The sequence below is a fragment of the Diplodia seriata genome (genome assembly GCF_021436955.1).
Source record: "Diplodia seriata strain FDS-637 chromosome Unknown scaffold_2, whole genome shotgun sequence".
Taxonomy (NCBI): domain Eukaryota; kingdom Fungi; phylum Ascomycota; class Dothideomycetes; order Botryosphaeriales; family Botryosphaeriaceae; genus Diplodia; species Diplodia seriata.
Genome location: NW_027117309.1, coordinates 4348994 through 4371171, shown reverse-complemented (window position 1 = coordinate 4371171; position 22178 = coordinate 4348994). Strand labels below are relative to the sequence as shown.

General features: G+C 57.8%; 6 protein-coding genes across 6 annotated transcripts; 2 read left to right on the top strand and 4 right to left on the bottom strand.

The window, feature by feature from the left end:
- Positions 1–2458: 2458 nt before the first annotated feature.
- Positions 2459–3399, bottom strand: SLS55_002685 (uncharacterized protein; the record flags this gene model as incomplete). The annotated part of the gene is made up of 4 exons (XM_066774166.1): positions 2459–2577; positions 2642–2976; positions 3105–3246; positions 3372–3399. 4 exons carry the CDS (start codon positions 3397–3399, stop codon positions 2459–2461), a joined length of 624 nt encoding a protein of 207 aa, XP_066636733.1.
- A 1044-nt stretch (positions 3400–4443) lies between these two features.
- PHB1_2 (Prohibitin-1, subunit of the prohibitin complex (Phb1p-Phb2p)) lies at positions 4444–5211 on the bottom strand (the record flags this gene model as incomplete). The annotated part of the gene is made up of 4 exons (XM_066774165.1): positions 4444–4475; positions 4578–4698; positions 4809–4966; positions 5199–5211. 4 exons carry the CDS (start codon positions 5209–5211, stop codon positions 4444–4446), a joined length of 324 nt encoding a protein of 107 aa, XP_066636732.1.
- Positions 5212–5659: 448 nt separating this feature from the next.
- PHB1_1 (Prohibitin-1, subunit of the prohibitin complex (Phb1p-Phb2p)) lies at positions 5660–6595 on the bottom strand (the record flags this gene model as incomplete). Its single annotated transcript, XM_066774164.1, has 2 exons — positions 5660–6181; positions 6275–6595. 2 exons carry the CDS (start codon positions 6593–6595, stop codon positions 5660–5662), a joined length of 843 nt encoding a protein of 280 aa, XP_066636731.1.
- A 353-nt stretch (positions 6596–6948) lies between these two features.
- On the top strand, positions 6949–7574 carry QCR8 (Cytochrome b-c1 complex subunit 8, mitochondrial; the record flags this gene model as incomplete). The annotated part of the gene is made up of 4 exons (XM_066774163.1): positions 6949–6980; positions 7103–7128; positions 7251–7428; positions 7520–7574. The coding sequence occupies 4 exons, from the start codon at positions 6949–6951 to the stop codon at positions 7572–7574; spliced, it is 291 nt and encodes a 96-aa protein (XP_066636730.1).
- A 4625-nt stretch (positions 7575–12199) lies between these two features.
- On the bottom strand, positions 12200–14817 carry SLS55_002681 (uncharacterized protein; the record flags this gene model as incomplete). The annotated part of the gene is made up of 2 exons (XM_066774162.1): positions 12200–14791; positions 14812–14817. 2 exons carry the CDS (start codon positions 14815–14817, stop codon positions 12200–12202), a joined length of 2598 nt encoding a protein of 865 aa, XP_066636729.1.
- Positions 14818–17978: 3161 nt separating this feature from the next.
- SLS55_002680 (uncharacterized protein) lies at positions 17979–20927 on the top strand (the record flags this gene model as incomplete). The annotated part of the gene is made up of 1 exon (XM_066774161.1): positions 17979–20927. The coding sequence occupies one exon, from the start codon at positions 17979–17981 to the stop codon at positions 20925–20927; it is 2949 nt and encodes a 982-aa protein (XP_066636728.1).
- Between the last annotated feature and the right edge of the window lie 1251 nt (positions 20928–22178).

The window sequence follows — 22178 nt, the reverse complement described above, 5'->3', positions numbered from 1 at the left end:
ATTGAAAGCACGGTATTCCGTGCGCATATGAACGAGCGATGCAGTATCAATCACCATTTGTAAACTCATTAGCCAAGCCAAACTGCCGGGGGGAAGAGATGGTATCTCGTCCGGTAATCGCCTTGTATGCAATCGACAGTCAAGTAATATTGATGATGCATTGAGGTGTTGTATGCACCTTAAATGTACCGTGCACGAGCTCTGTGGAATGTTTTTGAGGTAGAATGTTTGGCGTCTGGCAGACATGGTTCCCAGCTGAACCGGTGATTACTACGCAGCTGCAAGAGGGCGCCGCAGGCACGGGGAAGAGGTTCAATATTACACTCGCCTCAGCTTCTGTCTGAATGTTTTCCAACATTGTCTATCATTAGCACTACACAGTTGCGGAGCCTTCAATCACTTCCTCGCCATGAACCACCAACAACCCTCTCACCATGAATGCCTATCCGATCTCACCGAATCTCAGAAATCCCGCCAAGGAGGCTTTGAGAGCCCGGTTCTTGAGCAAACCGCGTCATATTCAGATGACTCAGGCCTTCACAGTCTCTATTCGCGGCAATTTCAACGTGCGCCTCTATCGGAATTTTTCGGACCCCACCACACATATGAACCCCCAATGGGACCTACCGACCAGTACCCTTTGTTCATGATGAGCAGCAATGAGCGCCCTGTATCCACTTTCATATCACAGAACGATATGCACTGGGGCCATTTCATCGAACCAGGGCAATCAGCAAGGTTACCGACGGGTGAGGAAGTCCAATCTCATGAGCGTCACGTGTGGTCTTCGACTGACCCAGACCTATCGCACCAGATCGCAATCCTCCCCACGCAACTCCGGAAAGAAACCAGTTCTCTACAGATATTGCAGTAGGCCACACTGCCACCTTTGCGAGAACGAGCGGCTTCCAAGCCCCCACCTTTCCTCTAGCTTACGGACATGACAACACTCCCCAGGCTACAAGCAATGTTGCCACAGCATCGAGGCAGTTTCACCATCAAGATGCCACACATAAGTCTCGATTTGTTTGTATCCACCCAGCCTGTGACAACGAACCTGGGGGAAAGAAAGGGGTTTCCCAACACTTCCGAACAACTCACCTCGGCGATCCTTTGTGGAAGTGTACGCATTCAGGCTGCAACAAGGTGTGCAAGACTGAGCGGGCTTGCCGCGAGCATCAATCAAAGCACAACGCCGATTGTGACGGTTCACATTGCTTGCAGATCCCGGGGGCCGGATTTCTACAATTCGCCTGCCCCTTCAACATCAATGATCAAAGCTGCGGGCAAGTGTTCCATTCAAGAAAGGCATTCGCCGACCACATCAGTGTTCACATTAGTCAATGTGGACCCCATCACCTTAGGAGCTTGTGGTCGGACAGCAACACCATCAATCGTTTCCTCGAATACGGAGAAATGAACACCATCTGGCGGAACACCGTCACTGCCATCTATCAGCAACAATTCGAAGATCTTCCACACTTTTCCTGGCCGGATGATAGCGCAAGGATCATAGTCGATTGTCTCCAGAAGAGAGTCTTCCCTCTTAACACTCGGAACTATCAGGAATTCGCTCAGTACATGTTCAGCTCCTCCGAACAGAGCCTCATGGGTGTCCCTCCTCGATACCTACCTGGCAATGTGAACACCGACATCGCCTGGACCAACAGGCGTGCACTCTAAGGACCTGGAGTTGCGGATGGACACACCCTTCAGGCAACTGACAGTTCCGCCGCTGGTGGATTGACGGATGACTTCTCCGACAGTCTTGCCTCATGGGAGCCGCCCTCGAACCAAGGCAGCCTACGAAGGCAACACAACCAACTCCTTACGATTCAAGACTCGGCCCGACACCAGTTCAACTTGTTTCCTATGTCGTTTGTGTTGTGTTGCGCGCGGCTCAGACGAGAACGTTGTCGCTCTGAAACCCACAATGGGACTGTTACGCCTCCACCGAAAAGTCGAATCGGCAAGCCTCGAGTTCAAATGGTTCAGAGGATAGCTACGGCCCTCTCGCCTCGCATCCGCGGGTTCCGTTGTTGCAACTTTGTCTGGGTGCGTCGTAACTCAATCGTACCCACCCGCATCGAAATATCCGCTCTTGATCTCCTGGAACATATCAATAGCTTTTGGAAAAGCCTCCAATTGGTTGAAACAGGGCGTGGGACAGGAACCTTTCGGTGGGAAATACTGCAGCAGAGAGGCTGGGATTTTCGAAGCTATATTCAAGAACAACGACAGAGGCGGGTCAAGTTGAAACACGTGCGACGGAGACATTTGCGACTTTGTTCTTCGCTATTCTTGGCGATCTCTGAGTGAACGGAAAAAGTGAGATCCCTGGTGTCCATGCCTTTTGAGCAACCGCTCCCGAGCGCCTAAACCTCACCACTAAATGTATATATCCTTCACAACAGTTGCCGCCTCCACTACTCGTCATCCTGCCGAAACTTAAAGAGCGTCAGTGGCCCCAAGATAGGTCGCTCCGGAAGCCGTTGCTATTGAACAGGTCATTCTGCGGGTCTGGCTGAAGCCAATCCTCCTCAGCGAGCATTGGGTCGAAGGTGGCATTCCCCATGTCTGGAAACCATCATCAGTTTCTGCGTTCTCTTGGCGGGAGAGCCGTTTTGATGATCCCAAATACCTGGCAGCGAGTCCACAAACTTTTCGATATCCGAAAGTGTTTCAATGGACTGCGCTTGGGCCACTGGACCCGGGACAGTGTTGGTCTGCTGGGCAGAGACCTGGCTCGTCTGCTGGATGAGTGGGAGAAGAGCCTGTACAACCCCGATCATCGTCTGTTCTCCCGATTGGATCGATGCCATGGAGAAGCTGTTGACGTTGCTTCGAAGGATATCGATCGTCTGAAGCGCAACTTGGCGGTGCTGATCGGAGTCTCTGGCATCAGCACCGGAGGCAGTGGGACTTGAAGCTTCTTCTTCAACAGGAGAGATCCTCCCTTGCGTGACGGGAGTGCTGCTACGGTTGTCGTAGACTGAAGTTATCAGCCTATGATCTGTCCCGTTTCGTCTCTCCAACTTACACGGTGTGCGCGGGGTGGGTGTCCCAGGGTAGAGAGCGGAGAAGAGAGCCTCCCATTCACGCACTTGCCCTTGCCCTTTCTGGATCCCCTCCCGAGTGCAACTACCTCTGGCTTTGTGCAGCTCAAAGTCTTCAGCTCCGGGGAAATACTGGACGCAGTAGTCACACCGCTTGACGTGTTTCTTGTGTTGATCTCGTACATGGCGCCTGCCAAGGTGTCAAAAGAGAAAGGCGGGGACGAGGTGTGCATTTCGACCACCGGAATCCTTACCTCACAGCAGTCATGGATTTGAATCCACGCCCCTTGTATGTGCATGGGGAAGGAGATATACTTCCGACGTCCTTGGGGGCTTTGGACATGGGACACGCGAAAAGGGGGCGCGCTCCGCGCGAAGTGATGGCAGGCTGGTTGCGAAACGCCACAGTCGGTTGAATAGACTGGAGAGTTTGGTCAGTGTGCCATTTTGCATCCACTTAAGTGCATGGTTCCCAGATTTTATCGTTTCGTCCGGCATCTTGACAGTTGCTCCTTCGGCGATAGTATCCATTCGTATGACTTTGTGTTCGTGTTTCAAAGGGCGACATAGAGATATGTGATTCGTCGTTAACGAGTTGTCATTCCTTTCCGGGAGAAACTTCTTCCTGGCATTGTTGCTTTTTGGTAATTCCCATGAGAGCCTCGTCTTGGTCGCCACTGCTTTGGAACCCTCATCTCGGTCGCCACTGCTTTGGGACCCTCCATCAGCTTTTGAAACACTGTGTTTGCATGGCCCTGAAGAAATTTTCGCGTACCTGGCTATCCTGATCCAATGTCAGTCGAGCATGTCAGGCAACACAAAGAATTGATAACTATACAAGACCCCTTAACCTGACCTGTCCGTGCGACATTGTTTCGGTGGATTTGGGGCTGGAAGATTTAGCAACCAACTCATCCATATTCAAAAAGAGGGCCGCTGTGAGGGTAAGTGCAAGAGAATAGTATGGGGGTAAGCAAACGATTCATGTGAACATGCAGAGCCTGCATCCGCTCTTATAAGGGCCGAGAACGTCTCGCTTCATACGGGAGACGCGGAGCTCCGTTGCGCACTTCCGCACTTCCGTATAGTCTACCCCTCACTTAGATCCTTGGTCGTTACACTAAGAGGGCTCGGAAAGACGAGGCTGAGACGCGGGTGAGGCCAATAGGATTGTTCGCCTGCACCGATCGCCAGGATGCAGGAGCGAATAGCTCCAACGACCTGCGACCACGTCGCCAACACCGCTAAAGAAGGATGCATGAAACCAAACCTTGCGGTTTTCTTACTTCCGCACAACCACTTGACTATTTCGTCACTTCACTTCATCTCAGCCTCACTAATCCCGACCAAGCTGACCGGACCTTCCTGCATCGCACAGCCCCCCAAATCATTCCTTGATCTCCTTCTTGTGGAAGACGTCTACAGCCCTATGATTTCAGCCACAATATCATCACACACCACCGCATACAGCCTGTTACAGCCTCGCGGGCGCAGAAAAGAGCTCGGGAAGAACATCCATACCAGGCACCTCGGGCATCCAACTCGCCCTGCTCTTACAAAAGAACTCCCCCTTCGGCGGCAGCGCTTCCGGATCGTCCAGACTGCCGACGGTGATGTACCTGCAGTGCGGCTTCGCCGGTTCCTGCATGCCCGTCGGTCAGCGATCAAACAAAACAGCGAAAGCTACCGCAGGTAGCGAATAACAAAGCGACTAAAGAAAGGAGATGAAGAGAGAGATTAGGAAAGACGTACCCCATACTCGAGGATGAAGCTACCGCAGTTGTCGCAGAACTCGCGGAACAGCATCGTCCCGGAACCGTTGTCGGCGGCGTGTTCCTTGGGCGTGCCTTGGGTGTACTGGATCGCGTCTTTGGGGATCTTGGCCGTGAGGCCGTAGTTGGTGCCGAAGGCTTTCTGTTATCCGAGGTGTCAATCGCGGCCATGTAGACATTGTCATTGCCCACTCGAGAAGGTAAGAGCACCACCCGGCAGGGGTAAATTCGTCGAAGCGTGCGTGTTGGAAAAGGAGAAGGTGAGGGGTTCATCTCATCTTGCAGTTTCGACAATGGCACAGTGATGTACGGGCGTCGTCTGCCGAGTTCAGGTTGACTTCGTACAGCAAAGCGCGGCAGTAGCAGCTACCCGTGAGCTTCATGGTGTGGAGGGAGCCTTGCTGATGGGATGAGTGACGTGGTAAGAGGTGACGGCAAAGAAATGTCAGGTTTAGTCTGTATAGAATGGAGGTTCTGGGTGCAGAAGTGAAAGTCAAAGTCGGAGAACGTAAACCAAGTAGGTGAGCATGTGTCGATATTGACGTCAGAGCATGCAGTGGCTGCAAAAGGCAGGGATCGACAAAAGTCCGGAATAAAGCTACAACGTGAAAGTACCATTTGCGCTCGGGGCAACATCCATTTACACTGCAATGGGGCAAGTAAAGGCTGAAGAGAAGGGTATCTGTTCATACCGCACAGAGGAGGAGAATTCATTCCCTAGAATTACAGTAATAGCCCCCAACAATTAAGATACGCCATAACTCACATCACCATGCCTTCATGATGCTTCATGCCCCCTTTTCTTTTTGCTGATTTCTTTCAAAAGATTGCTCATTGCCTCAGACCGAGCAGGAAGTTGCCGCCCTGACCTTGACCACCGTCCTTGCCACCACCAGGCAGGTACGTGACCTGGGGGTTCCTGGACAGCATCTGCGCAATCTCCTTCTGGGTCTCGATTCTTCTGATCTGGATGAGGCCATCACCGGACTTGGCAACGGCCTTGCTGATGGTCTCGGCAGCCTCGGCTTCACCCTCGGCGCGGATGACGTTGGCCTGGCGCTCCTGCTCGGCCTTCTCGACGATGAAGCGGGCGCGCTCGGCCTCCTGCTGGGCAATCTGCTTCTCCTCGACGGCCTTTGTGAACTCCTTGCCGAAGGTCATGTGCGTGATGGACACATCCTCAAGGGCGATGTTGAATTCCTGGGCGCGCTTGAGCAGGTCGGCGCGGATGCGGTTCGACACGGCTTCACGCTGGGTAATGAGCTCGGCGGCGTCGAACTGCGCGACGATGGCCTTGAGGACTTCGTTACCGATAGACGGCAACACACGCTCGTCATAGTCGGTGCCGAGGTTCTGATGGTGATGTCAGCGATCAGTCGACAGTGGGCGCGCGTGCGGGGGCCCGCGGCAACCAATTGAGCTGCGGGAAGAGAAGTAGAAGCGTACCTGGTAGATGCGAGGGAGCATCTTGACCTCCGGGCGGTGCAGGACCCTCAGGGTCAGACTGACCATCTGGAGATCCTTGCTGCCGGTGGTGGTGGAGATGTTGCGCGGCTTGGTGCGCACATCGTAGACGATGGCGCGCTGCAGCCAGGGAACCAGGAAGTGGGTGCCCTCATTGACGACGTTCTCGCGCACTCCGGACAGACGGTCGAAGATGACGGCGCGGGTGCCACCCTTCACATCGTACATGGCAGCCTGGGCGAAGGACGCGCCGACGGCGAGCGGCACAGCCCATTTGTAGATGGCTTGGAGCGCGTTGGCCATGGTGGAAGCGGCGGATGAAGAGCTGCGGCGACGAGCGATTGACGAGCACCGAGGCGGCGTGGAGGGGCTCGAGTAGTGCGGGACGGCGAACTGTGGTCGGCGGGTGGGAATGCTCGCTAGGCGGGTCGAAGCTCAGGCGTTTAGGTTGTCGATAGCACTTTTCGGGCAAGCTCGGGCGCACGTGACGCCAAGCGCGGATTGGTTCAGCCGGCCTGCGATTCGTTCCTCAAGTCGGCGAACATCGCAACCACCGTCCACACGCCTCACCTCCGCCTTCAACCACCCGCGCCTCTCGCCTCGCGCTCCATCCGCTCCATCTCCCCGACTCTTCCGCATACACACAATCCGACACAATGGGTGGCGGCGGCGAAAAGATGCCCGGCCAGTACGTCCCCCGCGCGCCTCCGGCCTCGCTCTCGAAACTTCCCTTCGACCAGAGCTCCGCCCGCCGGCACCCCGACAGCTCCGCCTCCGTGCTCCAATGCTGACCTGAGTTTCTTCCTGCAGGTACATGGGCTGGTGGGGAAACCTTGGTACGCAATGCCCGTCCCTGCGATGACGACGGTCCGCCGAACGACGTTCCGCCGCGCTGCAAACTTCCCGCTTGGTTCCTCTCCCGGCGACGGTACGGCATTGGGCTCACAGAGATGCGCAGGCTCCCTTCCCCAGAAGGGCGTGACCTCCTACGGTCTGTCCAACAACCGCCAGAAGCCCCTCGGCGGCGCTTTCCACAACGCCATCTTCAACACCTTCCGCCGCACCAGGCAGCAGATCCTCTTCTGGGCGCCTCCCATGATCGCCGGTTACTCCATCATGCAGTGGGCCATTGAGAAGTAAGTCACGGGGTTTCCACATGGACGATGGGGGATGGATTGGGCTTTGTGGGGTTGAAAGGAAAATGGGCTGACAGACCGGAACCTGTAGCAACGAGTACTACAACGGCAAGGAGGGTCGCGCCCTGATGGGCGACGAGGAGTAGACTTTTGCTTCGAGAGTTAGAGTTCAGGACCAGCTGAATCGTAGTGGGAAAAGTGACGGATAGTAAGAGCTGGGTGTATTGTACAGGGAGGTTGGCGATAGACTTGTAACCAACTTTTCAAGACACTTTACGACCGCCAAATGCTCTTGATTTGGTCATGCATACCGGCCACAACTTTCCGGTATCGATCCGGTAGATTGCCGGAAGAGAGCGTGCTTATGGATCACAGGTTGGATGTAGCCCTTCGTCCGAAGCGCGCAGACATTTCTACGGCCATAGTCAAACTTAACCGATTATCAAATCGACCAAGTCCAGACTTGTAATATGTGCAAACCTTGGCCACTTCACTTTCCTACTCCCAAAATCCCTCTTTCCCGCATCCCATGAAGTTAAGGCACAATCAAGAAACATCAACGGCCACCACGCAGTACCCATGTTCGGCGTCCAATGCCAGACCCAACTATATGCATTCTTCAACACTCAAAGGAGTGGATTGCTATCGAAGAGAACGCCCAAATCAAGGGCCGGAAAGCCCGAGCAAACAGTCGAGAAAGCAAACAAGTAAAGAGATAGGAAGAGCAAGCAAGAATGGTTCCAGAACACCTTTACACCTCCCAATCACCCTCATCGTTTCCCCCGCCTTTTCCCTTCTCCCTTGCCACCACCTCTTTTCCCGACCCCTCTCTACGCCCACACCCGCCATCTCACAAGATATCAATCAGCGGCCCGCAGCTCTGGACGTTCAGCAGCCCGCCCCCGTTCTGCTGGCAGCAGCTGACCTGCTGCTGGGCCTGGCAGCCGCTACTGGTCAGGGCGCCGATGCCGCCGACGTTGAGGAGGCCGCTCACTGTTTGTTGGTTGCGTCGACGTTAGCAATCTATCTGCGCCTTTTTTTTTTCTTGTTTCCTCCCCTTCGCATACATCAAGGAGAAGAGAGGAGAACGTGGGAACGATAGCGAGACGAGAAAGAAGAGTTGGTTGGCACTCACACACAGCCCCCGGAAGCACCGAACACGCGCCCCCCGCACAGCACGACGCCACGTTGTTGTTGCCCGAGCACACCTGCGGCGCGCCATCGTCGTCGTCGTCGCTCTCGTAGCCATCGTCATCGCCCTCGTCACCATACCCCGCACCACCACCACCACCACCAGCCTTGCGCTTGTACCGCCGGTATCCCGCACCACCGTCGCCGTCGTACTTGGGGCCGGCCGGCCCGGGCCGGCTCTTGGCCAGGACGCTCCAGTCGAAGTGCGCGGGGGGCGCCCAGCCTTGCGGCTCCTTCCAGTCCACCGCGTTGGGGTCGGTGTACTGGTATGCTGGAGGAGCGGGGGGAGAAGAGGCGTCGGCGACGGGCGCGGGCGCGGGCGCGGCGGCGGCGAGGTGGGTGAGGAGGAGGGTTGCGAGGAGGGCGGTGGCGGAGGCCGGGGTCGTGGTGGTGGTCTTCATTTTTTTTTTCTCCCCTTTCTCTTTGGTGGGAGGTTGGGTTGGTTGAGTGAGTGAGTGGGTGGGTGGAAGAGGTGGGTGAGGCTCCTGTGGAGGGTGTGTTGTTGAAGGTCGTTGTCGAGATGGTGGTTGTGAATGGAGCTGATCAAGTGAGTTGTGATGGAGCTGGTTGCTGCTGATTGCCCTGGAGCCTGTGGATGTGTGCTCTTTATAATTTCGAGAGATGGGTGTCTGACAGACTTGCATGCTAGCCAAGACGACCTTCTGCTTCGTCATCGGACGGATGGTCGCGGAGGGCTGTGAAGAGACGACTTGGCAATATTGATGGATCCGTTGCTGGTTGTTGGTTGTTGGAAAGTTTACCTTTGCCAGGCGTATGCCGTCCTTGCCTCACTGTCCGCTTGGTCCGGTAGGTACTAAGACGGGTGGAAAGAGGTTTTTCCCTGCCACTTCGTCCGTAGTCTGTCGCTGGTCCACCTTACTCTCGCGGTCGCGGTAACCCCATGTCTCCGAGTTCGGGTAAGCTATACATACAAGCATCAATGGTCATTCCATGAGCCAAAAAGAAAAAAAAGGAGGCTCGTGCTAGCGGCACAGCACTACGAGGGTCCAGAGCAAGTAAATAGTTGCCCCAGATTAGGTTGCACTAACTCTACCCGCTCACCCAGCCCACAAGCCTTCACAGACCGTCAAGCTGGTAAGGAGCAGCAGCAGGTCAAGAGAAGACTACTTCCAACTTCAGTGTTTGGCGGAAGGAAATTGATACGCTGTGCATTTCCGTGGATTCGATGAAGCCGACAAACAGCGCAAACAAAGTTCTCAACTTGAGACAATTGCTGGGAGCTCGGTTCCTGGTGCCTGCCGGATCGCTTTTGCGGTGCGGATACGAAAGCATGTTAACCGAACGTGGCATGGAAATGGTCGATTAGGGTTTGAACGTTTTTGACAAGGCGAACGTTGTGCGCTAGTATTCTACTTATTTGGGTAGTGGACAGGGATGGACGTACCGTTTAGGGTTTGGCGTGGAGGTAAATCAGACGCCGCGGAAAGGAGTTGGGCTCGTGAGTTCCCCCAAAGACGAGCTGCCCAGGTAGAAAGCTGCGCTACGATGACCAGGGCTCGTGCCAGATTTTGACAGGTTGTCAAGCGGAAATGAGTGGTCGGAAACTCTGGAGAAGGTTGCGGGGGTGGCTGGATCTGCGCTGTCGCCCTGCGCCACATCACAACGATTGAAGACATTTTGCATTGCAGAAAGGGTTTGACTCGTTATGTTGTGGTCCGGATACAAGTGGAAAACTATTGTCTTCACCGGGTTTAAAAACTGTCTTCCAACGTGGAGCAGAGGGTAGTGATCTCTGGAGATGTCTGTGTCCTTTAAGCAGCTATTTGAGTTGCTATAAGCTGTTCCGCCGCTCACATTTAGTTAAGCTACTGCTTACTTTTGTGGGGATTTGGATGATCTCTTGATGTGCTGGCCGCAGCTTCCGAGAAATTCGAGATCTGTTTTAGCAATGCGGGGGCAGACTTCTGAGTCAGTCACGCTCGGACACATTCCAAAGTTTTTGCCCAGAGATCTCGTAATCATGGATCTTGTGTCCTAATTTATGCACTATTTTAAGAATGATGGGTTGTGTAAACGTAAGTGATGATCGAATGTCAAGGTCCCCAATGGCAACAAGATTCTTGCACACCACATCGACCGAGATCAATAAACTTAGCAGCTAAATCAAATGCCTTCGGGTGGTCTTCTGATTTCCGGAAGTGCCGGCTGACATGGATAGGAGACCCCCGAGCCCGACGATCCGAGAGTGGTGCATTCCACACTGTCATCACGGTTTACTTTGAGGTCTCTTGGGTAGTCAATTTCTTTCTAACTGGAAGTGGAAGCGGAGCCAATGGCAACCCTTTGCTTCTGCTGAACATCCGTGGTGACTGTCTCTCATCCTTCCCTACATGTTGCCCTAAGAAGTGAGCGGGACTTCCGCAGAGAACCACTGCTGTCATTCAGTTCCACGCATAATTAACAAAACTGATGGTGAAGCAGGATGATCGATAGGTGAAGGCTGCTGGTGGTGCTATATACCACCTGGTAGCAAACTACGCTAGTCCTAATCGATCTACATGAAGCAAACAACCCGCCGTAGCCTCACAGAGGGAGGCCTGCCTGGCCTGCCGGTCAAAAACTAATTGTTCTGGGGCCACCTATCGCAGTCCAGGAAATAGATCATGTTTTGACGCGGGCTGTATCTAAAGTTGTTTTATCATATTCCTCCGATATACTTTGTGGACCACACGAAAAAAGAATCGTAAACCACCTTCGGATTTACTAACCCCTTGCACAGGAGGAAACCTCTTTCTCTACCAATTTCATTCCTCTTATCATATAGCCATCAGGGTACAAGCTCAAAGGCAAATACGCAAGAAAAGTATCTGTCAACCTGTGTTTCACTCAAGATCCAACGTCACAGCAACTCTCTTCGGCAAAATCCAGTGCTCAATCAGTTCAATTGCTCACTGCTACGTACAACTACAGGACCCCTCAACTGCCGCGCGTACACAACGCCGACTGACTACCGTCAACCACCCACCACCGTCCGCCATCCCCCTTCCTCCATCAGCATCCCCCCCTCTCTCGCACCCACCCACTTCAAACGATCGCCCACCGCGACCCCAACCACACACCCTCGCACACCGGGTATTAAGTCGACCGCTGCCGTTGGAACCAGCCAAACGGCAACAGCCGAGACAAAAAGAAGCCCCGAAGGACCCGTAATAAACAAAACCATTTGGTCGGAGCTGAACAATAAAAGGAGTGACAGCAGAAACGAAGAAGTAGTAAAAAGGAAAAGGATCGTGGACGACGTTTCCAAACTCTTCATACTCGTACAAGACGGACCACATGGCCTTCGTACCGACATCGGAAAAATGGAGAATGACGATGACGAGAGAGGTAGGTGACCGGAGAGGAAACCTACGAGAGAGGGAGGAAAAAAAAAAGAGATTAAGTATGCCGCACCCAAAAACAAAAACGCCGTCGCCATGCTATGTATACCGATGCTGATGCAGATAAAACAAAAAAAGCGGAAAGGAGAAGACTCAGGTCTACGGCAAAAGAAACAGTTTCCCAACTTTCTTTCACCTCATCTTCTACCACCCATCACTCACTCACCCACTCATTACACTCACCCCGAAATACCCTCTTTGCTCGCATACGCCACAGCAAGGTACAAATCGTCCCCGCGCCTCGTCGGCGTCAGCCTAGGCGCCCACATGGGCGTCTTGATGGCGACATCGCCCTGGCCGCCGCCCTCGTAGCTGGGCCAGTTCGCGTGCTGGCCGGCCTGCTGCTGGGCGTCCGGCAGCGCCGCGCTGCTCTTGCGCGCCTGGTCCGGATCATGATGATGGCGGTCCGCAGGGACGGTGCCGTCGGTCCTGATGATCTGGCCCTGCGGCGTGTGCGGACTCCTGCCGCCCACCTTCTTTGTCGGCGTGGTACGGCGACTGTTGCCCGGCGAGGCGTTGGCGCTGGGAGCGCCGCTGTCGATGATCAGCAACCCGTTGCCCTCGCGGCCTGGACGACGACGCGCCTGCAGCCCGCCCTTGGGCGAGCCGTCGGCGGCGGCGGCGCTACTGCCATCACCACCACCATCAGCAGCAGCATGCTGTTGATGTTGCTGTTGCACGCGCGGACTGGGCGTCCCCGTCCGGTGCGACCCGGCGTTCGGGCTCGTCCGGGGGACGGCCTGGTTGCTGGCGCGAGGCACCTTGGGATACTTGATGTCCGAGATGGGGCTCTTGTCCTCGACGCTGCCGTCGTCGCAGAGCTGTTGCTGGGGCGGCGTGGTCTTCACCCGCAGCGTGGACGATGACGACGGTGCCGTGATGACCGCTTGAGGATGACGACGGCTGTGGCTGGTGGTGGTGTCGTCGCCGTCATCGCTGCTGCTGCTGCTGCTGTCACCTGCTGCTACTACCGGCGCTGGCACCGCGCCGCTCACGCCCAGTCGCTTGGCCGCTTCGTCGTTGTCGTCCTCCGTCGGGGGGCTCGGGTCACCCGGCAGCGATGCGCTCTCGAAGGACGTCATCGACGCGCTCGATGTGGAGCGCTGGGGCCCTTTGACGAGCGGAGGACGTGCTGTCTGGCGGGGACGAGGCGGACTCTGGGGTTGGGGCGGGAGTGGGGGCCTGGCGTAGGAGACGTTGTAGGGCCGGTATTGGCCGCCCTGCTGGGTCGGCGCAGCGGCAGCAGCAGCAGGAGGAGGTTGCCGGGTCGACGACGATGGCAACGGCGTCGATGATGACGACGGAGACGGGCCGCTGCGCTGATTGGCGGGTGTGGGGAAAGCCAGTGGTGCTTGACGATTATCGTGATGATCTTGTTCCTGCTGCTGGTGATGATGACGAACAGCGGCAGCAACAGGAACCGGTCGACCGACAGGTGGTTGCGGTGGGGACGGTTGACGCAGGGCGGGTGGGTTCGCGTGCGAGCCCTGCAGCGGCGCCGGAGCCTGCTGGCCAGTCGTTTGCCCGGGGAGATGCGCGAGTGCCGGCTGGGGCGGCATCGCCCGGTTCTGGGCGGCAGCAGAGAAAACAGGCATCTGGTGCGTGTGCGTTTGCGTGGGCGGTGGGGCCGTTGCGCTGGTCTGAGCTTGCCGTTGTGGAAACGGGCGCGAAGAGGACGAGGAGTGGCCGAGGAAGGCTGGAGGAGCAGCAGCGTCTAGAGGCCGCGGCGGCCCGCTGAAGCCGCCGGCATCGCTCGTCGCGTGCCCGTAGCTCTCGGGCGGCGTCTGCATGATGCTCGTTGGCGGGCTGGTGTAGTAGGCCGGGATATAGGATGAGCTGGCGGTGGAGTTGGTACCGGTGAACTTGGTGCTGCCGCTCGAAGCGCCGCTGCTGTGTGGACCTGTCACGGCCGGCTGCTGGTACAGCGGCAGCGGCGGTTTGGCTACATTGGGCGGTCTTGCTACTCCGATTCTCAACGGAGAAGGAATCGGCGGAGGAGAAGGCGTCGGCTGGCGAGCATACTGCCGGCCCTGCGGGGGAATCGCCAGGGACAACGACGGCTGCCGCGTCTTCTCCTCTGCTGGGCTTGCCGTGTATTCCTGCGCAAAGCTCGGCGGAGGTCTGTACGGTCTGATGGGCGGGGCCTTGGCCGGGGCGTCTTGGCGCGGGGGAACCTGCACAGCGCGTACCGGATACATGGGCTTGCGCACCGCCGTGTCCTCCTCGAACACGGTGTTCTGACTCATTGAGCTTTCCCGCTTCTTTCTCTTCTCGATGAACGGCGCCGAGGTAGGCACCGGGGACTTGGGCACAGGCTCGGGCTTGCGGGGGTGCACCGGCTCCGGTTTGTCTGGCAGGAGCTGGGACACGGTTCTGCTGCTCGCGAAGCTCGCCGGAGACGCCACAGGCGAGTCCTCAGTGATGGCCAGCCCGATGTTCTCCAGCGGCGTAGGGGCGCGCTGAGACCGCGGCGGAGACGGATCGACCACTCTCACCTGCGGGATGGTGATTCCTCCAGTGCCAACGCCTGCCCCATTGCGCGGATCCCTACGGTTGCGTGGAGGCGAGGGGAACTGGGCCAGGGCCGACGGCGACATGGCAACATTGTCGTGTGAGGGCGGCGTCAGCGCGAACTTGGACCTTCCCTGCTTCTCGCTCGCTTCCGCTTCCTCCTCCTTCTTCCTGTCACGCTTGCGCAGGCAGGCGAGCAGAAACAAAACACCTGCTGCCAAGACAACTGCCGAGACACTGGCCACGGAAATGCCGACGATCTGAGGAGTGCTTAGTCCACTGCCATGGTCCGACGACGACGCTGCGGCTGCCGCAGTAGCCGAGGAAGAAGCCGAGGACTGGACAGTGGTGGATGACGCGGCTGCGGAGGTCGTGGACGCGGCCGATGCAGACGTGTCCAAAGTCGTTCGGGAGCTGGTAGTAGTGCGCGACGAAGAGGTCGACGAGGTCGACGAGTTCCGCGTGCTCGTCGTATTCGTGAGGTAAGTGGAGCTGATCGGAATCGACGATGCAGCCGATGCAGTAGTGCTCGTGGTGTGAGCCGTGAACGTCAAAGTGCTGTGGGTGGCGGCCACGGCGCCGTCCTGGCCAGAGCATATGCTGTACGTCGATGCGAGGCCGGAGACCGAGGACGCACACGAGGAGAAGGCGCAGCCGTAAGCCGCCTCTCCCAGCGTAAGCCCGGTGGTGCTATACTGGGAGCACAGACACTCCAGATCACCTGAACTCGCACATCCCAGGGGCCACTCGTCGAACAAGAGGGACCGGAAGCAGCTGCGTGCGCATTGCGGGACGAGAGCCTGCAGGTTTGCCGGCAGGGACAGCGGGGACGACGTCTGGGACGCTACCGCGCCGGACGTGGTAAGTGTTGAGGTTTGTTGCGGGAATGCTGAGGCGAGTGATGGCGTGAAGATGATAAACTTTTTATGCAAAGCGGGAAACATATTTCTACAGAACTGGGCGCGCCATGTTAAAACGGGCGGCTGCCATTGCAGACCGTTTGACAAACCTGAAAGAGGCCTAGTGGTGCAATTAAGGCATTGAGCTGAAGGAGCGTATCGAGTCGGGCGGATTATTAGCAACCGGTCAACGGCTGGATAGTGCGGCTATGCGGAAAAGAGACCAAATGAAAGGGACCCAGAAAAGAGGAAAAAACGGAAAAAACGATCAGACAGGAGTCGTGTCAAAGAGCATGCATGGCGGGTATGGCTGAGCGGTAGGTTTGTTGATATGTACTCGGTCGCGTCACTGGCAAGCGCCCAGCGGCCGACGGCTATTGTGCTGCAGGCGCCGCTGCGCTGCCATAGGGCGCGCGCTGCACAGAGCAGCGCAGGGCGACTGCAGCGAAGCGCCTCGAAGCAGCAGCGCGCGCGCTCGTTGGCCCGCAGTGTCGACATGTCGTCTGGGTGGTTGAGAGTGCTGCGGTTAAGCGCTGGGCGGCGAGTCGGCGGGCGGGTCAGGCCCAAAACGGCAGCGCTCGGCGGGCCAGCGGACAGGCGGCGCTTACACGCTGCGCAGAAAAGCAGCCGCCAGCCCACAATCACCCACCGCGTCCTCGCCGTCGCTGAAACCTGTCGTCCGCTGTCACCACGCTGGCATCGCGATCGCGGTGACGTCGCGCCCGCGCGGGCTCGATCCTGGGCGCGACCGGTCACAGGGGATGTCCACAGCTTATGCGTCCGTCTAAGCCTCAGGCGCCTCAACACCACGGCGTGCAGCAGGGAGAGCCCGGCGCCGGAAGCCCATCCGCCCTCGTGCCTGGATAGCGCTCCCGCCGCGCGCCACTTTTTCCCACCGCCCGGGCGCGTGGTGCTATTTGACATGGAGGCTGTGAGGTGATGCTGAAACGAGATCGTCCTCACGTCGCCATCCTGCCACGGTCGGCCTGCTTGCGTGCGTGCTCGCTCGGCTTACCTGCTGGCTCGCAGTCGCGCACCGTTAACTTAGCCTCCGTGGCTTTTTGGCGTGTCTGATGAATCAAGCCAAGCTCGCGGCATTCGGTGGCGCGGCTTTACGGGCACGCCGGGAACGGCAAGCCGCCGGCCCAGCGCGGTCGATGGCGTGCAGAGCGCTTGCAGGGAGAGGCTGCTCGGCTGGCGAATCAAGGGGCGAGATGACGCTGGCACGCCACCGCGGTGCGCTTGTTTGGCTGAGCAGGCACGGCAGGCACGGGGCGCTCCTCAGGGCTCAGGGTCGTCGCGAACCACCGACCACGGCTGCGCGTGCAGCGCCAACGGTGCCCGCGAGCAAACACCGTCGCCGCCGCTGCTGCTATCATCTCCGCCGCGCCCCGAGCCCGAGCTGCCCGCAGAAAATTTCGAAATCTCAAGAGGGGCGCTCTGTGGCGTGGCGCCTCTGCGCTCTGGCGCATCGCGCGCTGATAAGCGGCGCGGGCTGCAGAGCGTTCTCGAAGCACGTAGCGGCAGATCATCACATGCTATGCGACACGAATTGCTATCGCTAGCTGCCATACTCCCCACGGGCCACGATCTGAATGGCAGCAGGAGATACGGCCCCATTCTCACGCCGGCCGGATCCAACGACGGCCACTGCCAGCCATGCAGCCAGCGTCCAGCGCACCTCCCGAAGCCGCGCCCCGAGAGTACCGCCGCGCCGCGTCGCCGGGAAGCGCAAAAATCGGCGTGGCGGCGGGAGGGCAGAGCCGCAGGCGGTGCAGGAGTCACGGCCGCCGCCAGCAGGAGTCGCAGGCAGGAGGTAGGAGTCGCCGCAGGTGATGGTGATGGTCGGGCTACACGCGTCCGCTCTGGCGGCGTGCACGCCATGGGAGCCGTGCTCCGCTCCCGCCAGCCAGTGGAGAGAGGCCCGGAGAGCCGCAGTGCTGAAGAGCGACCCAGATAAAAATAACAGGCGCGACTCCTCGTGAAAAATGTAGGTTTTGTGGGTCGGCCCAACCCCGACAAGCCTGCGACCGCATCCGCTGGCGCCGAGACGGCCATCCCCGTTAGACCGGTCTCCCTGCTCTGCGATAGCGATGGCGACGCCGGCGCAGGCAGGAAGGGCGAGCCACAGTCTCCTGGTGTTGTGCCATCCTGCTTTAAGGACCCGCCCTGATCACCACTCCCGTGCCACCTCCAACACCGCCCGTATACCCAGTCGATCCCGCCGCCCGCACGCGCGCGCTGCACGTTCGCCCCATTGAAATTGCCCTCTCGTCAAGCACTCCTCAATACACCCACACGCATTGTGAGACTTGCCCCCCCGTCCCGGGCTGAAAAAAGCGCCCGTCTATTGAGGCCCAACACACCTCGAATCTCGCCAGCACCCTTTGTCCTGTGCGGTTCCCACTCTCCACGTACAGCCGGACCCATACACCGCCGAGTCGAGTGGTCCAGAGCGTAGATCCGACCCTCTTCCCTCGCATCAGCAGGTCTCTTTGTTGCGGCGCGCGCGGGAACGTCATAGCTCCTCCGTACCCACTCCGCACATATGAACCCCCAATGGGACCTCCACGCCTCCGCCGAAGACTGGCACCTTTTTGCGGAGATGGCCAACAACTCCCAGGACGGGCCAAACCATGGCAGTGACCACCAGGATGATGACACTAGAAGACCAATCGTTCCGCAAATCGTCACCGACGGCACCAACTCCCCCGACGAACCCATTATGACCAACCCCAGCGGATCCAAGCCGAAAGGCAAGCGAGTGGGCTTCACCTCCGCCCAGTCCTCCAACGACGACTCGCCCGCCGCCGCCGACAACCACCTGCAGGCTCCGCGCTCCTTTTCCACCTATGGCGCCCTGCCCTCCAACCCGACCTCGGGCGCCACCACCCCCCTAGGAGAGGGCTACATCTCGCCCACGCCCACCCGCCAGAGCGCCCCTCCGGCTCCCGATGAGCTCGTCAAAGCCGTGCACAAGGCCTTCGGCCAGCCCATGCCCGCCAAGCCCAAGCCGGCCATCCGGAAGACCCCATCGATGGGTCTGAGCAACCCCTTCTCCTCCACCACAACCGAGTCGGATGACGAAGACACGCCCGCGAAGAGATCGAGAAACGAAGCCCTGGATCGTGCCAACAGGTTGGCCAAGAGCGTAGGCAGCGCCTCGGCGCCGTCGTCGAGGAGAAATTCGTTCGATGGCGGCAGGCCCGAGGCGGGGCCCTCGAGACCCAAGACTTTGGCAGCTGGCCTCGCCAAAGAACGGGCCCCCCGCAAGAGCGCCCTGCTCGAGGATGTCGTCTCTCAGGATGAGGAGGAGCCTGAACCGTTATCAGTAACCGAAAAGAGGAAGGCCAGGGAAAGCACGCTGGACGAGGCGAAAAAGCTGGTGAAGAACCACACCCGGAAAAGCCAGTACCAAAAGGCCTCGCTCCACGCCGAGCCTCCTCCATTCATCTCGAGACCCACGACCCCGACCATGGAGCGCGCCTTTGACGACTACGTCGCCCCGCCGCCTCGGTACCGTGGCGGTATCTTTGGTGCTCTGCTCAACCTTTACGGCACCCAGGGCGGCTTCCAGAGCGGCATCCAAGGCAACCAATGGTCGCATTCCCGCACCAACAGCAACACGACGCTGGGCAGCGGCATGAACACGCCCGGCGGCGTGACGCCCGCCATCGGCACGCCCCAGCAGTCTCCACCGACCTCCGGCACCAACACTCCCGTGACCCCGGGCCAGCGGAGGCATTGGTACGCCCGCAGCCAACACGGACAGCAATCGCAAACCTCGCTCGCGCAGCTGGTCGGCTCGTCCTCGATGCTCGCCTCGCCGGGCGCGTCTCTCGACTTCGAGCACGACGTTGCCGACAAGGTGCGGCGCCAATCGCGGCCCGGCATGGGCAAGCGGACGCGCAGTGGCGGTGCCATCACGTCCGCCATGCAGCGCCTGAGCAAGCCGCGCCTGGAGGACGAGATCCGCATCACCGTGCACATCTCCGAGGTCATGGCGCGCCAGCGGTACCTGATGAAGCTGTGCCGGGCGCTGATGAAGTACGGCGCGCCGACGCACCGGTTGGAGGAGTGCATGAAGATGTCGGCCCGCATCCTGGAGATCGAGAGCCAGTTCCTGTACATCCCGGGATGTATGATCATCTCCTTCGACGACTCGTCCACTCACACGACCGAGGTGAAGCTCGTGCGTGAGACACAGGGTGTCGACCTGGGCAAGCTACGCGATGCGCATGCTTGCTACAAGGACGTCGTGCACGACCGGATCGGCGTCGAGGAGGCGACTCAGTGCCTCGAGGAGATCATGAAACGGCCGCAGAAGTTCAACCCCTGGTTTCTGGTGCTGATGTACGGCCTCGCGTCCGCATCCGTTGGTCCCTTCGCGTTTGAGGCCAGGCTCATCGATCTGCCCATCTGTTTCCTCCTGGGATGCCTGGTGGGCTTCTTGCAACAGATCGCCGCCCCATCATCCACGCTCTTTAACAACGTGTTCGAGATCAGCGCTGCCGTCCTGACGTCCTTCCTCGCCCGTGCGTTCGGATCGATCAATGGCGGTAACACATTCTGCTTCTCGGCTCTGGCTCAGAGCAGTATCGCGCTGATTCTTCCCGGTTACATCGTCCTGTGCGCCTCGTCAGAACTGCAGTCCAAACATCTGGTCGCCGGTTCCGTCCGGATGGTCTACGCCATCATCTACTCGCTCTTCCTGGGCTTCGGCATGACCATCGGCATCGTGCTCTTCGGCGTCATGGACAAGGGCGCGACGTCGTCGCACCAGTGCAGCAACACGATGCCGACCAACTACACCTTCTTCTTCGTGCCCGCCTTCACCATCTGCCTGTGCATCATCAACCAGGCCAAGTGGAAGCAGATGCCCGTCATGGTCACCATCTCCTTCGCCGGCTACGTCGTGACCAAGTTCAGCAGCATGCGCTTCCAGGGCAACACCCAGATCAGCAGCACGCTGGGCGCGCTGGCCATCGGCGCCATGGCGAACCTGTACTCGCGCCTCGGCACAAAGGCCGACAACCTCTTCCTCGACCTGTACGAGAACCACGTGCGCCCGCGCTACCGCAACATCCGCCGCAAGGTCACCGGCCGCAAGGAGGACCTGCGCAAGTCGTACAAGGTCGCCGAGGACATCCTGCCGCCGTCGTCGTCGGGCGCGTCCGAGATCTACACGCCGCGCGCGCGCAAGGTCGGCTACGGCGTCGCCGCCGCCGCCATGCTGCCCGCCATCTTCGTGCAGGTCCCGTCCGGCCTGGCCGTCTCCGGCTCGCTCATCTCCGGCATCACCTCCGCCGACCAGATCGTCCACAACAACACCGGCAGCACCACCACCCTGCAGGCCGACGGCACCGTCAACAGCGCCGCCTTCTCCGTCGGTTACTCGGTCATCCAGGTCGCCATCGGCATCACCGTCGGCCTGTTCCTCAGCGCCTTGGTCATCTATCCGTTCGGCAAGAAGCGGAGCGGTCTGTTCAGCTTCTAAACCGGCAACGTCAAAAGCGGTGAATGGGGTTATGACCACCTACCTTCCTCTTCGTCATCATCATCATCATCATCATCAACAACAACAACAACAACAACAACAACAACAACACCGCCGTCATCGCTGGTCGATGTACGCCCTGAATCTTCTCCTTGCATGAAAATCTCTTTCTCCTCTATCCGCATCGTTGCTCCGTCTCTTTGCAGTACTTTTTCTTTTCCCTCCAACTCATGTCACGACTCTGAGCGTCCGTTTGTTGTCTGGTGTCTTGCCTTTCGTTTTACGCGTCGTTCTTTTTAGATCGTCCTTGTTTTTCCGTTGCTTTTGATACCATCCGCCAGTCTTTCTTTTTTTCCTCCGCAACACGAAACCCGTTCGTCCAGCATACTTAGACCGCGTCGTCGTTCCTTGACCGCTCAATATAGATTAGACCAAACGAAAGCATTCTAGACAGGTGTTTAAAAAGGGAGGGGTTGGGATATGATAGTAGTGTGTGTTGGGAAAAGGGGAGGAGTTCAAGTCGAGCGTGTTCTTTTTTGTTGTTAGCTGTTACAAACCGCCGGCTCCTGTATTTCCATTTTATTGTCTCATCTGGGGAGGAAGACCAGAGGGGGGGGATATGACCAAAGTCATGTACTTTTTCTTCTTCAGTTTTACGTTGCCTGTTCCTTCCCTTAGGGTTGTTGCTTGGTCAAGACCCTCCTCTCTCCCCCGGATTACCTTCTGTGTTTTCCTTGCCGTTTACTGACTGCCAGCGTTGAAGCGTTGCTCTGATATTCCATCTCCTTTAGCGTTTTTGCCATCTTCCCAGTTCTTCAGTTGAGCTGTCTGGTTTCCCTTTTTTCTCGGCGCATCGTGCAGGCGTTCGTAGTGTTGCCTCCTCTTGTCTTTTCCACCTTTTTTCTTGGTTAATGTCATCTCTTACGAAACTCTTCAAAAATCTGGAAGGGATGAGGGGGGAGCCTTCTCCTTGGGTTTAGCATTTTGATATTTTTGTTGTCTGGGATCATTCAAAATGGCATCGACTTCGCCTCTTGAGCTCTTGAAGATGATGTGAAAGGATATGTGAAAAGTGTGATCCAAAGTTTGAAGTCCACGGAATCTATTGCTGACATGGGCCCCTCTGACCGCCGGACATCTCCGCCAATCCTTCCGATGCAACGTTGTGGGTTCCTCGTGACCAGAGTGCGTATGTGCGTCTGTTTGTACGCGTGTGGGTTGAGCGACTACGTCCGTGATTGATGCAGGGAG